Genomic DNA, 15,478 nt, shown 5'->3' on the forward strand with positions numbered 1-15,478 from the left:
GTGTTTGATGTGAGGGATCTGAAATTCTCCAATTTTATTTGTCTTACAGGTGTGTGGTAAAAATGGTGCAGAAGTACCAGTCCCCAGTTCGAGTCTACAAATATCCTTTTGAGCTCGTCATGGCAGTGAGTAACGCTCAGCACTTTTACTTCTCCAGCTGTTACAGGCTGCAAGCTCAGGCCGGTGGGAGGTGGGGAACTGCAGTTTTGGCCAGCATATCCTCGTGGCAACCTTATGTGGGTACATTGCAGGAACAGAGGCTTAGCTCTCAGTCTTTTGTCCCTTCTTATTTTTCTGTGAAAAATAAGAATTATTTTTATAGAGATTTTTTATATAATCTATATCTCAATATTTTAATAGAAACACTTTAGTTGCTGGAGAAAACAACAACAACAAAAAAACACTATTGTAATTGCTCTTTCACACAAAAGGAAAAAATTGTGATGTTCAGGTAGATGCGGTCAGTTTGTTGCCAGATACCTTTACATTATCACCAAATGCCATTCTGTTCAGAATCTCCCTAGTTCTGAACCCAGTCAGTATTGTAGGATTTATGTATTGAAGAAATCCATTCTAAATCAATGAGCTTCCTGATTTGATTTAAAAACTAGAAATCTTTGGAAAAGGTCTTCCGTATTGTTCTTCCCTGTTCACCTCATCACTGAAATGTTGGGAGAGATCTCCAAGATTTGTGATTTCCAGAAGGGGCTCGAGGGCTGTAGTTTTCTGGTTAGTTGTGCAGAAAGCTAACATGACCATGGCAGCTTCCTTTGGTACGATTTCAGTGGCATTTAAAGTTTTGGACTTTTCTACCGTTCTTTCGTTTGTGAGTCAAATATACTTCAGAAAGGTTGCTCCTTGCAATTCAAGGGCTGCACTGAGCATGGATCCCTGAGCCTTAGTATTTGACACTTTTTTTTTCTTCCCTGCTGAGCAAGGTTACCAGTTTTCTTTGGTCTTCTAGGAATCCTGTTTTGAAGAGAGGAAGGTATAGCCTGTGGGTATCTGAAATCATTCCCCTGAATGGAAAGGAGAGCCTGGTGTAACACATTGTGTTCCTTTTGACAGTGTTGCCTCTTTTGGGTTCCTGGGAAATAAGTGCAATAAGATTTTTTTCTATCCAAAACAGTCTCTAGTCTTCAAATTCAATAGTTAAAACTGGAAGAGAGATTCTTTGCTTGGTCCCAAGTGTGAATAACATATCCCAAAGGCAGCAGCTGTCTCTCAGCTGGGAGCAGGTGCCGTTCACTTTAATGCTACCTGGTTATCAAAGTAAATGCTTCCTTTCTGACAGGTGGGCTCCCACACCACAGTTTCCTCCCCTTTTTTCTCTTTCCAGTCCTGTCCAAGTTTGCCATGTCTGCTAGCAGCTCTGCCAGCCACATGCTCTAGAAGTGCTGCAGCTGGGGCTGATGTTCATCTTAGTGAAACTATTCTGGCTGTGCTTTTTGCTCTCCCAGTGCGTTCTGTGTTAGAATAAGATACCAGCACTTGTTACAGAGATGCTGGTAGACTGCTCTGTGTATACCTCTCCATGTTCTCACTGTCCATCTTAGCAGGATAACCCTAACACCAGATGCCCCTCAATAGATTGGCTGCTAATACAGGAGGGCTGTCTCTAGACAAATCCTTTGTAAGCTTGTTAGCAAAATGCCAGGGTTTGATGGGTTTATTTTTCAAGTGGTTTAGTTTTATTTGCTCCCGGTTTTTCAGCATGACAGAATGTAAAATTCCCTGGGATTTCAAAGATGGAATTGTAAATGTCATCTGTGAGGAGTACAGAAACTCAAATTCCTGTTACTTTAGCAAAGTTATTAGTTGTCTTTATAAAGATTAAGTTACTTGTCCAAGGTCACCCAAAGGACTGTGGTAGTGTAGGATACTGAGTATAGACCCCTTAGTCCCACTCTAATCTCCTGTGACAATCACATGTCTGCAGCAGGATCTGCTTTATTATGCAGACTGGCATTATAAAAACTCTAAAGAGTGGTTGAATCTAGTGGCAGTCCACACTGGCTGAACTGGATGCAGCCTTCGTTATTGTATTAGATGTGTTTGGATGGAGTCTTCCCTTTGTGTGGAGGCAGTGCAGATTTCAGAGCTGTCAGGTGCTAGCTGTCAGTTGCTGGAAGTTTTGCAGGGAGTGTGGGCGTGCAGTGAAGCTGTTTTGCTCCTCGGCACATGGCATTGCTGTTAATCTGCCTCACCAGAAATCTGACAGCAGCTTCCTCGGTGCTGGGAACCTTACATTCAGCTGCTTTCATCTTTTCCCCTCAAATGCTTCCTGCGAACCTTTGGAGTGCTGTGCTGTCATAACGTGGTTAATGGCAAGAGAGCAAAGATGGTGTGGGGAAACTCAGCTCACCTCCTTATTTTCTGGGTCCCCATGCACTCTTCAACCTGATGGTGTTTGTGCTTGATCTGTGTAACGGGAGGGTCGTGCTTCTGGTGGTCTGCACAGGGTGTGTTGTGAGCTAAGTAGTGTTTGTTAGGAAAAGTGTTCTTCCCCCAGAGCCTCTGACGTTGGGACACTGCTGTAGTAAACAGCCTGCGTGTGCTTCGTTCAGTTGTGAGGTTCTGAGAAATAAGGTGGTTGCAGCCAAATGATTCATTGCATCCTGCCCTTAAAACGCATAGCATTTCCCATGCCTTTTGTTGAGCCCTGCCATCAGGAACATGATTTATCTTGCTGGGGCTTGTTCAGGGTGCACGTATGTGCAGCTCATCCTCTAGACAGCATGGGGCTGTGCATGACAGGAGAGCCAGTGCTTTTACTTGTTAATACCTGTGTTATTGTGTATCTCTGGATAATTGGCTATGAATTTACATTTGCATTTGCTGGTTACTAACCCTTCTGCAGCTTGCATTTGGGCATTTGCAGGCAGCAGATTTGACACATCTTCCAAGTCCTTCAGACTGCATTCCCCTTCTTGCTATCTTTGCCAGTCTTGTGCATCTAAGAAAATAAAGAGGAATCAGCCTAGTGAGTCTCCCGGTCATTCAGGAGTTCTGAACCTTTTTTTCTTCCTCTTACTGGAAGACTCTTCTCTTCTTCTTAAACAAAGGATGATCCTTTCACATCTGTCATTCACAGAAGTCATTTTTGTGTGCTTTGTTCCTAATCTGCACTTGCGTTAAATGATCACAAGCATTGTGCTCTTCAAATTATAACCAGTGCCTGACATCTTCATCCTTTATACTTGAAAAGTACCTTGACTCATGATACGTTTTGTTAGCTTGTCATGTTTTTCATTTCCATTTTCTCTTTTTTTTTTCCCCTATTGTTTCTCATTTTAAATGGAGCTGTTCTGTCAAAAGGGCTGTCCACACATCTGTGGACTTGATCTTGTCTTATCCTCAATTAGATCAGCAGGTTTGAATTTGCGTGTTTCTCAGATTTCATTTTAGAGCCAGAAAAATCCCTAAGTGTAACACACTTTGTTTTCCTGGGGTAGTAGTTCTAATTTTAATGTTAAACGTTTTATACTAGAATTTTATAAAGAGGGAAAGATCCAAAAGGAGAAGTATTTCTGCCATATAGCTCATGAGTGTTAACTTAATCTGGATGATGCAAATTGTTGTGAGCCCTCGCTGACATGTGGAGATGAGTTTGATTTGTGCGAGCAAGTCTAAAATGCATAGTTGTACAGGAAACAAGGCTAAGAGAGATTGCATTTCTCATATTTGTTGCCAATGAATTATTAGGTCAGGTAAGGTAGCTTAAGACTTTGAAAGCAGTAGGATTTCTTTCTTATTAATTTTAGTATTGCACTCAGCCCATTACACTGCTGGTTTTCAATACTTTGTAGCATACCCTAATTTTGCTTAGGATAGTTCCTAATGCTACAGATCTGGAATACCTGCCCACTCTTATGTGGTCTCTTGCACTTGCTGTATAGTTTGAATTGCCATAATAGTGCTGTAAATGACAAACTTCACGACAGCACTTCTGTCAATTATTTGTTCCTCTTGCTTCATCTATGATGCACTTCATATTCAGGCTATGGTTTCTGCTCAGAGCGAGGGCTCTTTCTGCACAGTGGTTTGCCAAGGGAACAGTGCAAGATGCAGGTCCTGGAAAGGTAACGTTCTGCTGGCAGACTTTACAGCCTCAACCGAATCACACTTTTATCACTTCATTATCTCAGATTCTATCTTTTCTGTGAAATGAAAGCTCTGCAAAACACAGAACACTCCTAGGTTAAAGACTGGGTTTATTTAAGAGCTAAAAGGCCGTATGTATGTATATATGTGGGTGTACGCATGTAATCTGACATTCACACTTCAAGCATACAGGATATCAGCTTTGTGTTTACAACCTTTGAGTAGCTTATTACTCTTACCGAAAATGTCATGGTTTTGAAAAGACAGAACAAAGATCGTGTTTGGAAGCTGGCAGTAGCATCTGCTCTCATTACACCAGTTGTGGTCCGTGCTTAGGACCAAACTGCTCTTGAGCCCCATGGTGCAAGTCAGTGCTCCCTTCTGTATGGCCTCGTTTCTTGGGGCTACCATGGCACGTGTGGACATGCGAGCAGCTGAGAACCTGCTCTCTGGAAAACGTGCTCGTGGACAGCAGTGGTGTGTTTATCCCACAGGTTGAGTGGCGCCCTTCCATCTAGGGCTCATCTGCTGCTGTCTCCAACAAAGCTGTGTGTAGCATTAGTTTTGGATGGGAGAGCAGTGAGTGCATTTGTCACACAGACATTTGCTATCTCAGGTATCTCTCAAGTTAATCTGTTAGGTGGCAGCTCCTGATCTCCCTTCTGTGTTGGTCTGCATGTAGAAACTTGGTTGTCTAGCCACGTGTACTTCCAAGCAGCTCTGTGCTTGTCTTCTAGTTTTAGTGGCAATGAAGCGTTCTTTGCATTTAATTTATCTTACCTGAAAAATAAAGAATTCCAGGTCAAGTTAAGGGAACCACGATGGTGTATGCTTCTGTTACTTCTCGGTATGGTTTGAGTGTTGGCTGGCTGGTGATTTTAGTGCAGGCCGCAAAAGTTGCAGTTTTAGTCTCAGAAACCATTTCACATGGAATCAGTAGCAGAAACTTTCCTTCTCCATCATCTTTACTCTCATCCTCTAGCACAGGGTCATGGCCCATCAAAAGCAATCATCTGTGGTCCTTGTGTGGGATGTTTTTCTCACAAGCCCAACCCTGCTGGGCCAGTCTTGCTGATACTCACTAGGTCTGGCAAGGGTCTTTGCTCTTGCCCCCAAATAATCCACCAGCAGTTCAGCTTTGTCCACACTGGCTATCTACAGGTTGGCAAAGATGCTTTGCAGCCACTGAAGCTTTGCTCATTTGCACCAGTTGAAGGTCTGGCCCACAGTAATGTGCAAGAATCAAACATCCAGTACAACTAAAACCAAAATGCATCATTCTTTATTTCACTTTCTGGTATTCTTTAGTGCCAACAGTGATGGGAGGCTTGTGTACGCTGCCTAATTGAAAGCAGCTCCTTGCTGTTTTAGCTGTCAGGATTAAGGGTGGGGGGGAAACTGAATGTTGTACAAATGTTCTAGCCATTAAGGTCCTGATGGCTACCATTCCTTTCCATACACCTTTTTGAAATTATTTTTATTTTTACCTTTTCAGTATGAATGTGTTGCATTAAAGATGCTAGATCTTTAAGTAGCGTTATATAATGACTGTTCTCTTGTCGCATTTAGCACATCGAGTGTATAAAGAGATGGTTTATATCCTAATACATTGTTGATGCTCTGCTCTCTAATGCTGTGGTGTCTTAAAGGGTTCAGTATTTCACTGACTGATGCTGTGATTCTCTTACAGAATCGTTGTGCCAGGTAGACACCACAATGTGGCCCAAACAGCTTGCAGTACACGTTGGTTACCAGTATAACGTACAAGCAGAATGATGTCTCGCAAGAATCATGCTAGCTCTGAGGGTTTGTTTAGTGTGACAAGTTCAATGTGTGTCTTCGCAGCCCATCCAGGTCTCAGAAAGGCTGCTGCCATCTCTGCCACATCAGATGTGCAGACTGGCTGTCAACTACAGTGCAATGTCTTACAGTGCCTGCAGCACAGATGCACCACAGAATACACTGGGATTTCCTATATATTTAATTGTAATTACAGACTCCCCATCTGGAGCTCCAAGACACTGTCATTAATCCAGCAACACCACAGGCTGATTTAAATAAAGAAAAGTAGAATCTTAACCAAAATCTGTGATGCCAGTTTGTAGCCTCCGCTTTCAAGCGTGAACTCTGGAAAAAGAAGAGCGCTTGCTGCAGGGAGAGCAGAGCGGCTTCTGGCAGCTGGCATCCCTCTGAAGCCATGGCGATGGTGCAGCTGATCAGCGGGCTGTGCAGAGGAGCTGAAAAGATTGGAGGGGAGCTCTAGGCACAGCATCCGTGGGAGTGCCTGCAATGGCCTGCTACCCACTGTGTCCTTGGGTAGCTGCGGGTAACACGTGGTAGAGCTTTGCAGTCTGTAGCCTGAGTGCCCAGTGCTCAAAGGCTCCTTTGAATCTGCTGCCATAGATAATGACACAGATTTCAGATAGTGTTGGAAACAGTATTTCTGGTTGATGGTACCCTAGAGATTGAGAAAAGTGCAAGGTGGGAAATATTTTTAAATAGTTGCTCTTTGATGCTCAGTCCCTGTCTTATATGCTATGAAATGTCCCAACAGCCATCTGGGCAGTCAGTAAGAAATGGATACCCCCCTCTCAAGATAAATGTACTCACTGTAGCAGGATTGTTAGGTACATAGTGCTTGCCTATCGAGTGCAGGCAAAATCATCTTTGGATCTGGATGTTCTGTCTCTAACTATGGTCCATGCCAATGTTTTAAAGGAAGGCAGCTTTCCTTGCCTTTTTTTTTGGCTGTGTTCTGAAGGTAGGTTTGTTGTGACTGTCAGGAGTTACTGGGTTAACATTTTATGTGCTTACAGAGGATCTAGTGTTGACTCAAGACACGATGCTTGAGTGTGACTTGATGGTTTGAAGCCATGCTGTCAAGATGCACTATAAATATCCCCTCATCTTACTGCTGAGAAGCATTTGGCAAAAGAATTCTGAAAGTAATGATTCCTGTGTCAGCTGGGATGATTCTTCACAGCTGTATTCATTTGTTCAGTCCCTGTGCCCTGCCACCACCTCCTCCTGTTATTAAGCAGGCTGAGAGTGAGCAATAGTCAGGCTGACTTAAAGAGCTGACATTTCTCTTGAGATTATGGTGTGGGACATTTCCCCTCGAGCAAGTAGAGAATGTTTGGTGAATGCTGTATACCACAGCTGCTGGAAGCGGGTGGAAGAAGAGCTTATTTGGATTTCTGGAGAACCGCTGGCAACATCTGTGTACCCTGGCCTGCTTAGTGTGTGTTGAGGGGGTCACGCAAGTCCCTTTTGATAAATCTGCACTGCCAGTGCTAAGGCTCTGTCTGCTTGGCAAGAATGGCACAGGAATGGATGGTGCTGGCACCATGCGTGGGTTTGGAGAGATGACTTAAGTAATTCGATCATTCAAGGAATCTGAACAGGGTAGTCCCTCTTTTGTTTAATCACCTTCTCCCACTGCAACATGGAGGCTTATTGCCTTGAAGAAGAATGAGTGGTTTCTCAAGCTTAATTTGATGAGCACAGTCTGTAAACTAAGCTGTCATTCAATGGCACTGCAGCATAGCACAAGGGGACAGCACAGATAGAGGTGTCACCACTGTCTTGTATTACAGCAGTGTCAAGAAGACCCTTCTGTCTTCTGAATGTGTAAGTACAGAAGTTAAAACTCTTGAGCAGGGACTAAAATAGGTGAGAAAATTTAGAACTGTTAAATCCCAGCCAGCAATTTTTTAATTGTTAAGCATGATGACCTGTCCAAGTTTGACTCTGAATTATGGCTGATATATGTAAATTCTTACAGAAGCTTCTGGCAACAACAGAGTGCCCTGCCAGCCATTAGGCATCGCTTTGCGAGCCAGCCTTTTTGATTTGGGGTGATTCACTGAGCAGCGTGCATGTGATGTAACACTTGATTGTTCTGCTTTGCTCTTTAAGGTGTTAGTCACCCGAGATGTCTGCTTCCTTGCCTTCCTAGCTCAGTCTATCTGTCTCTTTCCACAATGGGCTATGGCAAACGTGTCCAGCCAGCTAGCAAGAATTCCTGGATAAGGCGTTGCTTCCATGGCTGTTTGTAAAGGCCAGTGCATTGTGCTCTTTGTGACTTGAAGTGCTCCACCACCAACCTTCTTCCCTGGTAAGCAGAGGAGAACACTATAGCAGAATAGCAATGGGATATTGCTTCTCCTCAGACAGGAGGTCGGGCACGGTGGTAATTTCCCAAGCGAGCTTTGTGCAGCTGCAATGTGTGTCCTGGTTTCGGTAGGTTTGCCATGTCACTCGGTTGTGTCTGTATTGTAATGGACAGCTGCTGCTCCCTGAATTGTTTCTTTCAGCAAAATCTGAAGAAATGAGGCAAACCATTGGCTGTAGTCCAGGGAAACAGAACACTGGGCCAATGTTCATAGCCTGGGTAACTGTGGTCCAGTGGACTTGTGGCAAATTTCTTTCTAGCAAAATTGCTTTCTATCAGCCCCAAAAGATTTTTATGCTACTTTGCAGATGCTCTACACCTCTTCAAAGGGAGGTCCCCTTTCCCCTGACTTCAGCACATTTCTGTACCCCAAATATCCATTTGATCCCCCCAGTTGTTTCCATGTGTTGTGGGATTTTTGTGCTGCCTGTAGCTCGCAAGAAGCACATATCTGTTCTAGGGATTAAGAAGCAAATGGATTATTGTGTGTGTATTCACCAGACAGACCTTTGTTTTCCTTCCAGCACTTAGGCTAAGCAGTAGGATGGTTTGTTGGATGAAATCATTGCTTTTTCTACTAGAAGGCAATAATCTGAAAATACCTGAATCTGGAGAGAGATAATTATGTACCATTAGAGCTGCTCAAATTAGAAGTGACAAGGGGTCTTATCTTGCTCTTGGCATTTCTTTTCAAAAGGATGGTAATCTGGACACCTGTAGATCAAAGCCTGTAGATCAAAGCTTGATGTCACATCTTCTCTTTCCCCATTCATCTGAACATAGATGCACGTTTTCTTACTTTATCCTGGCAAACTGTACATGGCTGCAACATGATGTTGAGGAACCTCAGTAATACAAATGTAAACCCTGATCATGAAAGTTTGAAGTGTTTTAGGTCTTAATGCAAGGAGGAAATCTTTTACTTGTAACCTATTCATTTGGTATTGAATGTGGCAGGTTCTGTCTTCATCAAGTGGATAAAAGCTTAGTTCCTTCATGCATTCTATACCACATAATTTTCCCCAGTAGCTGAGGTTTTATATTCTTGAAGATCCCTCTTGAATTCAGCTTGGTCTACAAGAGTCAGTCTGTGGTTTTTCCAATTCTGTGCTCTTGCCTGAATCTGAAAGAGCAGATATCCATGAAGCTGTCACTAAGGAGTCCCACCAGTTTTTAAAAAATAAAATAAAATAAAAAAGACAGACATTTAGCCAGTGTAGAGCACCAGTTATCAAGTAGAAGATGCACATCTTCCTGCCAACTGCTATTCCAACATAACTCGATATGTTCCTGTATGATTTTGTGGACAGCAGCATTTAGCACGCAAGCATTTTATTTACTCTGCTAAAGGCTCTGCCTGCTGATAGGGAGGAACCAAACCAGTCACCTCTTTGGTGTGTATGGCCAAGAAGCCTGAAGAGTCACTGCTCTATGAGGTGCCTGGTGTGGGGAGAAAGTCAGAGCTTTGTATACACCCTGCTCCTGACTTCTTGTGTAATCCACCTCAGTTTTCTTTCCTAAACTAAGAGGATAATGTTTCCTTTAGGATATTAAGGTAAGAAACCAGACCTAACAACAGCTGTGTGGTTCTGGAGCACATGGGAACTGCTCTGGGCCTAGCAGGCTCTGGGCTGGAAGAAACTAGCAAGAGCCTGTTGGTGTGCAGGAGAGTTTGTTTTCTAAGGTGTTTCGTTTCATGCAGTAATTCAGTGCTTGGACTTCCTGTAGTTTTTGATTCCTAAGGCCTCTGTTGTATAATTGATTTCAAGGTCACTTGCTAAAAGGTTGTTGAAACCTGCAGAGGAGAAACAGGAGTAGCTGTTATGAAAGATCTAACCCTCTGGCTATGTGCTGTAGTACTCTGGATCACAAAGGAAACAGCAGTGATATAGCCATTGTCAATCTACTGGAGATTAAACCGGAGAGGGGAGCAGCAGTGCTTGCACTGTTGGTGTCTCTAACACCTTGGTGCTAGAAAGGTGGAGGACATGCTCTGGAGGAGGGGATTAGTCCAGTGAAGTCCAGAATGGAAATTTCCCCTTCTCTCTGTGGTGGTGAGGCTTTAGAATGTTGTTTTTTGGTTTTAATGCTTGTTTTCATGTGTAACTTGTTCTTGTTTGGTGTCCAGCTGACCTCCAGGGCAATCTGTTTTCACAGATGCTTTTTTTTATACTGGTTATTGAGTATTTGCCCAACACTTCAGGACGCTTAAGTGCGACTTCTTTGGGTTGTTCTCATAGGTTCTCTTCTCATGACAAAAACTATGAAGGTGATTTTTGTCTGCCACACCATTGGTCCCATAATATGAGAGTTCAAACAGATCCCAAATTCCTTTGCTTTACCAAGCCTCTTGTGAAATTTAATGATGTGTAATTTCAATCTGATGAAGGCGACTACAATGGTTTAAATGACACTTGAATGGTTGGATTATATATACAGTCCACTACGGAAGAGCAGCATTGCACTGTTTTTGAAACAGTTCTGCAAGAAAACTGGAAGAAAACAGCTTGATTTAGAGTAGGACATCAGTGGGCCTGATCCACCAGCTCTTGTGAAGTGATTGTTTCGGGGGTTAGGAGAATGTCCTAATCTGAACCTGTAAAAAAAAGAATTACTGTAAACTGGGATGCTGAGGGAGTTTGCTTGGATTACCAGGTGTGTGCTGTGCTCTGGCTTGCCTAGACAGCTCCTGTGGCTGTGCCTGGGGACTTTCTTCAGCCCAGTCTGGTGTGGAGTCAACAGAAGAGAGTGATTGTGCCAGAAAAGGAGCCCAAGTCAGGATTCAGGCTGATGGGCTGATGTGCTGGCTTGACTGGGTGGGAGGATTTGCAGGAGGTACGCAAAATGCTCACTAGTTCTGCCTATCAACGCTAATCCCAGAAGGATTTAGAGGGGAGGGAATGGCTTCACTGAGCCTTTTTTTTTTTTTTTTTAATATATACTTGCTGCTGTTCAAGACTTCAGTCATCGGGGTGGCTGTCTTAAAGAAATATAGTGGGCATGCACTTAGGAAAAAGTAGTGGCACAATACTGCTGTAATTCCCTCAGCAAAGAAGGGAAAGACAAGTTACAGCTCCTATACACAAGTCGGCACAGAGTTATAGCAGCAAGAAGGCGAGAGCACGCGCAGGCAGCTCAGCAGCTGAGGTATTAAAACAAGCTAATAATAAGTCTTCTGTGCCTTTCATTTGACTGGGATCTTCTGTCATTCACCTCGCACTCTGCACAACTGTGGAGGAGGAGAAAATAATGACCAGTTCTGGTACTTGCCAGAAAAAATTAAGATATTTCTATGTCTTTGATTTCCCTCAACTTCCCTGCTGGAGCAGAAACATACTGTTGTGTATGGATGCTGATTTTGCTGAGAAGATGCTGGGTGCCAGAGATGGAGTTCTTTCTTGGTAGCTCACTCTCTTCAGTGGTGAAAGATTCAGCATGTTAACAGTGTAAGTTTTGTGACTGAAGCATGGTGCTTCAGCTGTCCTTCACGTGATCTCAGGCATCTTTGGCCTGTTGTATTTTTAGAGTTGTTGTTGTGCAAAGAAGATTAGCAAAGGACTTAATATCAATGTGTAAAGGGGATTCATTCTCAAACATGGGCATGTTCTACCTATGCAGGTGATGGGTTTGCACTGTTAAATTAGTTATATCACCAGGGCTCGGCATGGATGTCTGTTCCCTGACCTTTTTTCATTCTCCAGATGTTCAGCTGAGACAGGGACTGACTGCACTGTGTTAATAGTTGGCCTGATTTTGGTTTTGCTGGATTTAATGATGGTTTACTGGGAAGCTTGTCTTCAGCGGGATCAAGTGCATACCTGGTGGAAGAAGTGACAGCTGTGTGTTGAAACCAGTGGCCTCATCCTTCAAAGAGAGACAGAGGTGCCTGGATTCAAAGGTGTTCTGTGGAGCTTTCAATTTTCCATAATGGTCTTTCAGTGGCAAGGAGGCACTTGCAGCTCTGTGTTCTTGGTGAAACTGCTGCAGTGAGGCCTTTGGAGGTTATCCGTGCTTTGATTGTTTGCTGTCCTAGTGGGAAAACATCTCTTGGTTCTCCGCATGCACCTTCCCACGTGTCTGTGGCACAGCCACAGCCCTGAAAGACTGGAGGAAGAGAAGCTGAGATCACCATACCTGAGCCTTTCTTCCAATCCGGCTGCTTTGCATTTCTTAAATTTGTGAGAAATCTGGAATATCTGGGGCAAGAAAACCTTGGCCAGCCTTACCACTGACCTGCAGGAATGTGTGGTGCTGGCCCAGCCCTTGTTTCTTAGGGTTAGTGCTGCACCACCCCGTGGCACCCATGTGCCCGCAGCCGCCAGCTGAGGTGGCAAGGAGCTGGGCTGTGGATGGAGGTGGTAGGCCCCGCGGGCAGTATGAGGGCTCTTCTGGATGGCCCGACAGTCCCGAACCCTTCCCACGTCAGCTCCTGGTGCTCGAGGTGTTTTCTAGCCTCTGCACTAGCTGCTGTTCCCAAAATTATGGGGTTAACTGGGGCAGCCTCCTCGTAGGCTGGGGTTTTCAGCAACACTTCTTTAATGGCATGCGTAAGGAGCTTTCAGTTCCAGTCACTGAAAACGAGTTGCCAAATGTTCTGGTATCCCAGTGGCCTACAAAAGTGTTTACAGCTTTCACTGTATGAATATTGAGACTCTAGTGATGAAAAATGGGTCATCTGGGCGGCCTGAAGAGACTCTCATTTTGCATGCTAGAAAAGATTAACAAGGGAAAAGAGGGTAAAGACTGACCTTGGGATAGCAGGCGTGCGGAGGATGGGAAGTTGGGAGAAGGCATGTAGAAGTAGAAGTAGGAAGTATGAATTTGGCCAGAGCAGATCAATGTGCTGGTGACTGCAGGCACTGGGGAGCAGGTGATAAGGGGTGCACCTTTCTGACCCGTGATGGAAGGGCAGAACACCAGGAGCAGATAGCTGGAAGCATCCTTTGGCAGGGCCCAGCATCCATCTTGTCCGTCTGAATTTTCATCATAACCAGTTAAGCTCCTTAGAGCACGGGGTTTGCTTTCATTGCGTGGAGCCAGTTGGACTGGTGTTGGAAACAGTCACTTGCTATGGGAAGTTTTATATTCACCTAAAGAGCTTTCATTTTTCTGGAGATCAGAAGGGAAAAGCACTGGTGGAGGTCTCACAGATGCAGAGAAAGATCTTCAGCAGATATGGCAAAGGAAGCAGAATATTACTTGGTGTATTGGAGAGGATATTTTAAATATGTATGTACTTTGTTTATGGCCAGAACTTCAGCTAGTATTTTGCTTGTACTTTTATCATGATTGGGTAATCTTAAATAACTTCTGTTCTGTTCAGAGGTCTAGGATCAGGAGATGTGGAATGTGTCCTTAAGTGCCTGAGCTATTTTAAGAGCAGGTATTATTCCCAGAACCAGGGTACATGAATGCATACTGGGGCAATCAGCCTTTCAGAGTGCTATGGTAATAGAGAATGCAGCCACCCCAGAGTGTGCCCATTGTGTTCTCTGTGTGCTGACAACTGAGCCAATCTCAATCATTATCATGTTAATGCTTTTTTCATGTATGGTAGATAAAAATGTAAATACTCCTGAGAGAATTACATGCTGTATAACACAGTTGCATCTTACAGAAGATGGGAAGATGGCAGCAGTTCATAGAGGTTATTCCATCGTCTGTGGAATGATCAAAGATCTTAGGACCAAAATGATCCAGCTCTGTTGATAATGCCATGGAAAGAGACCACAGGTTCTCCTCCAGTCACAGCTGTAGCTGAATCCTGGGCTGCTTCTACAGCTTCTACCAGTATTGCTTCAATTCTACATTTAGGATAGCAGTTCAACAGGCAAGGCATTTTTTCTAAATCAAAGTAAAATATTCCATCCTGCAAAAGTCGTGCCATATAAGGAGATTCCTAAGCAGAGAGAAGTTGGGGAAGAGGAGGAACAATAGGTAACATTTATGCAAGTTAACTTAATTTGCTGCAAGTACGATAGAAAACTGTTTTTTGTTTTTGCTAGAGCTATTAAAGAACCTTTGGATAAAAGGTTTCAGATGGATGTGAGTCAATTAAATCAAGGAGGGTTTCAGAACCAGGAACAGAATTACTTTAGAAATGGATAGATCAAAGCAAATGAGTAGCCAATAATTGGTGTTCTTACCCTTGGTAGTTTGGAGCTGCTAGAACCATTAAACAAAACACGTCACATTTTTAGGGCACAGGAGTATTAAATATTTTAAATAGCTTCTTCATACAGGCAATATATCTGACTTGACTTCTGTCATCTCTGGGTCTTTAACTAGCAGAAATCAGCATAGTTGGCCTTGCTTATGATCACTGAAGATTTGATTCCTAGTGTTCAAGTTAGGATTGCTTTCCCACTACTTTTTAATGATAGGCTTTTATTTCCACTTCATTTGAGAAAGAAATGTTAAGATGTGCTTAGCAAGATGACTGACACAAGTGGGTGCAAGCTTTGTTTACATGTGTTTTGATTTAACTTACCTCCCTTTTTCTCAGAGAAGAAAGACATCTGTTGGACTCTTACTGTAAGGGAATTAAGTAATTCAGAGAGAGTTAAAGTTTATCTGGCCAGGAGATGCAACTTACACGGTTTTCACTTCCAGGCATATGAAAAGCGCTTTCCTACATGTCCGGAGATTCCAGTCTTCCTAGGGAGTGAAATCCTGCACGAATCCAAGAGTGACGATGGAGCTATACATATCATTGAACGGAGCTGTAAACTGAATGTGGATGCTCCCAGGCTGCTAAAGAAGGCAAGTTGAACATAAGGGGTGGAGATGTTGTTGGCTGGCTCAGATTGTTACTGATTCCTAAGGCTGTCCTTTCTCTCCATTTTTTAAATATATTTGGTTCTTCATCCTTCTCAGATTGCAGGCGTGGAGTATGTTTTCTTCATACAGAAAAACACAGTGAACTGGAAAGAGCGGACTCTCCGCATTGAAGCCCACAATGAGACTTTTGCCAACCGTGTTGTCGTCCTTGAGACGTGCAGCTACTCAGTAAGTGCCTTTTTTCTGTTTGCCTGTGAAGAAGGTGTTGAAAGTCATGTGCTAACATACAGGGTGAAATTGTTTGAGTGAATTTGAACACTGGACTGCAACACAACAGTTAGATACTGTAAGGCCACTAGGTTTTAGAGAGCCTCTTCCAGTGCTTTTGTGGGGCTTGAGAAACTTCCTAAAATTGACTGA

The 15,478-nt window shown here is 43.5% G+C and overlaps 1 protein-coding gene across 3 annotated transcripts in view; it reads left to right on the forward strand.

Annotated features, from left to right (window-relative positions):
- SEC14L5 (SEC14 like lipid binding 5) overlaps positions 1 to 15,478 on the forward strand; it is a 38,015-nt gene that overhangs the window by 4,422 nt on the left and 18,115 nt on the right. For all 3 annotated transcript variants that reach the window (XM_084295972.1, XM_084295970.1, XM_084295971.1), the window contains 3 exons: positions 50 to 125; positions 14,891 to 15,040; positions 15,155 to 15,286. In XM_084295972.1, coding sequence (XP_084152098.1) covers positions 63 to 125; positions 14,891 to 15,040; positions 15,155 to 15,286 — 345 coding nt within the window. In that variant the 5' untranslated portion in view covers positions 50 to 62. The remainder of the gene's footprint in view (positions 1 to 49; positions 126 to 14,890; positions 15,041 to 15,154; positions 15,287 to 15,478) is intronic.

This window comes from Netta rufina (assembly GCF_964035555.1).
Source record: "Netta rufina genome assembly, chromosome: 15".
In the NCBI taxonomy this organism is placed as follows: domain Eukaryota; kingdom Metazoa; phylum Chordata; class Aves; order Anseriformes; family Anatidae; genus Netta; species Netta rufina.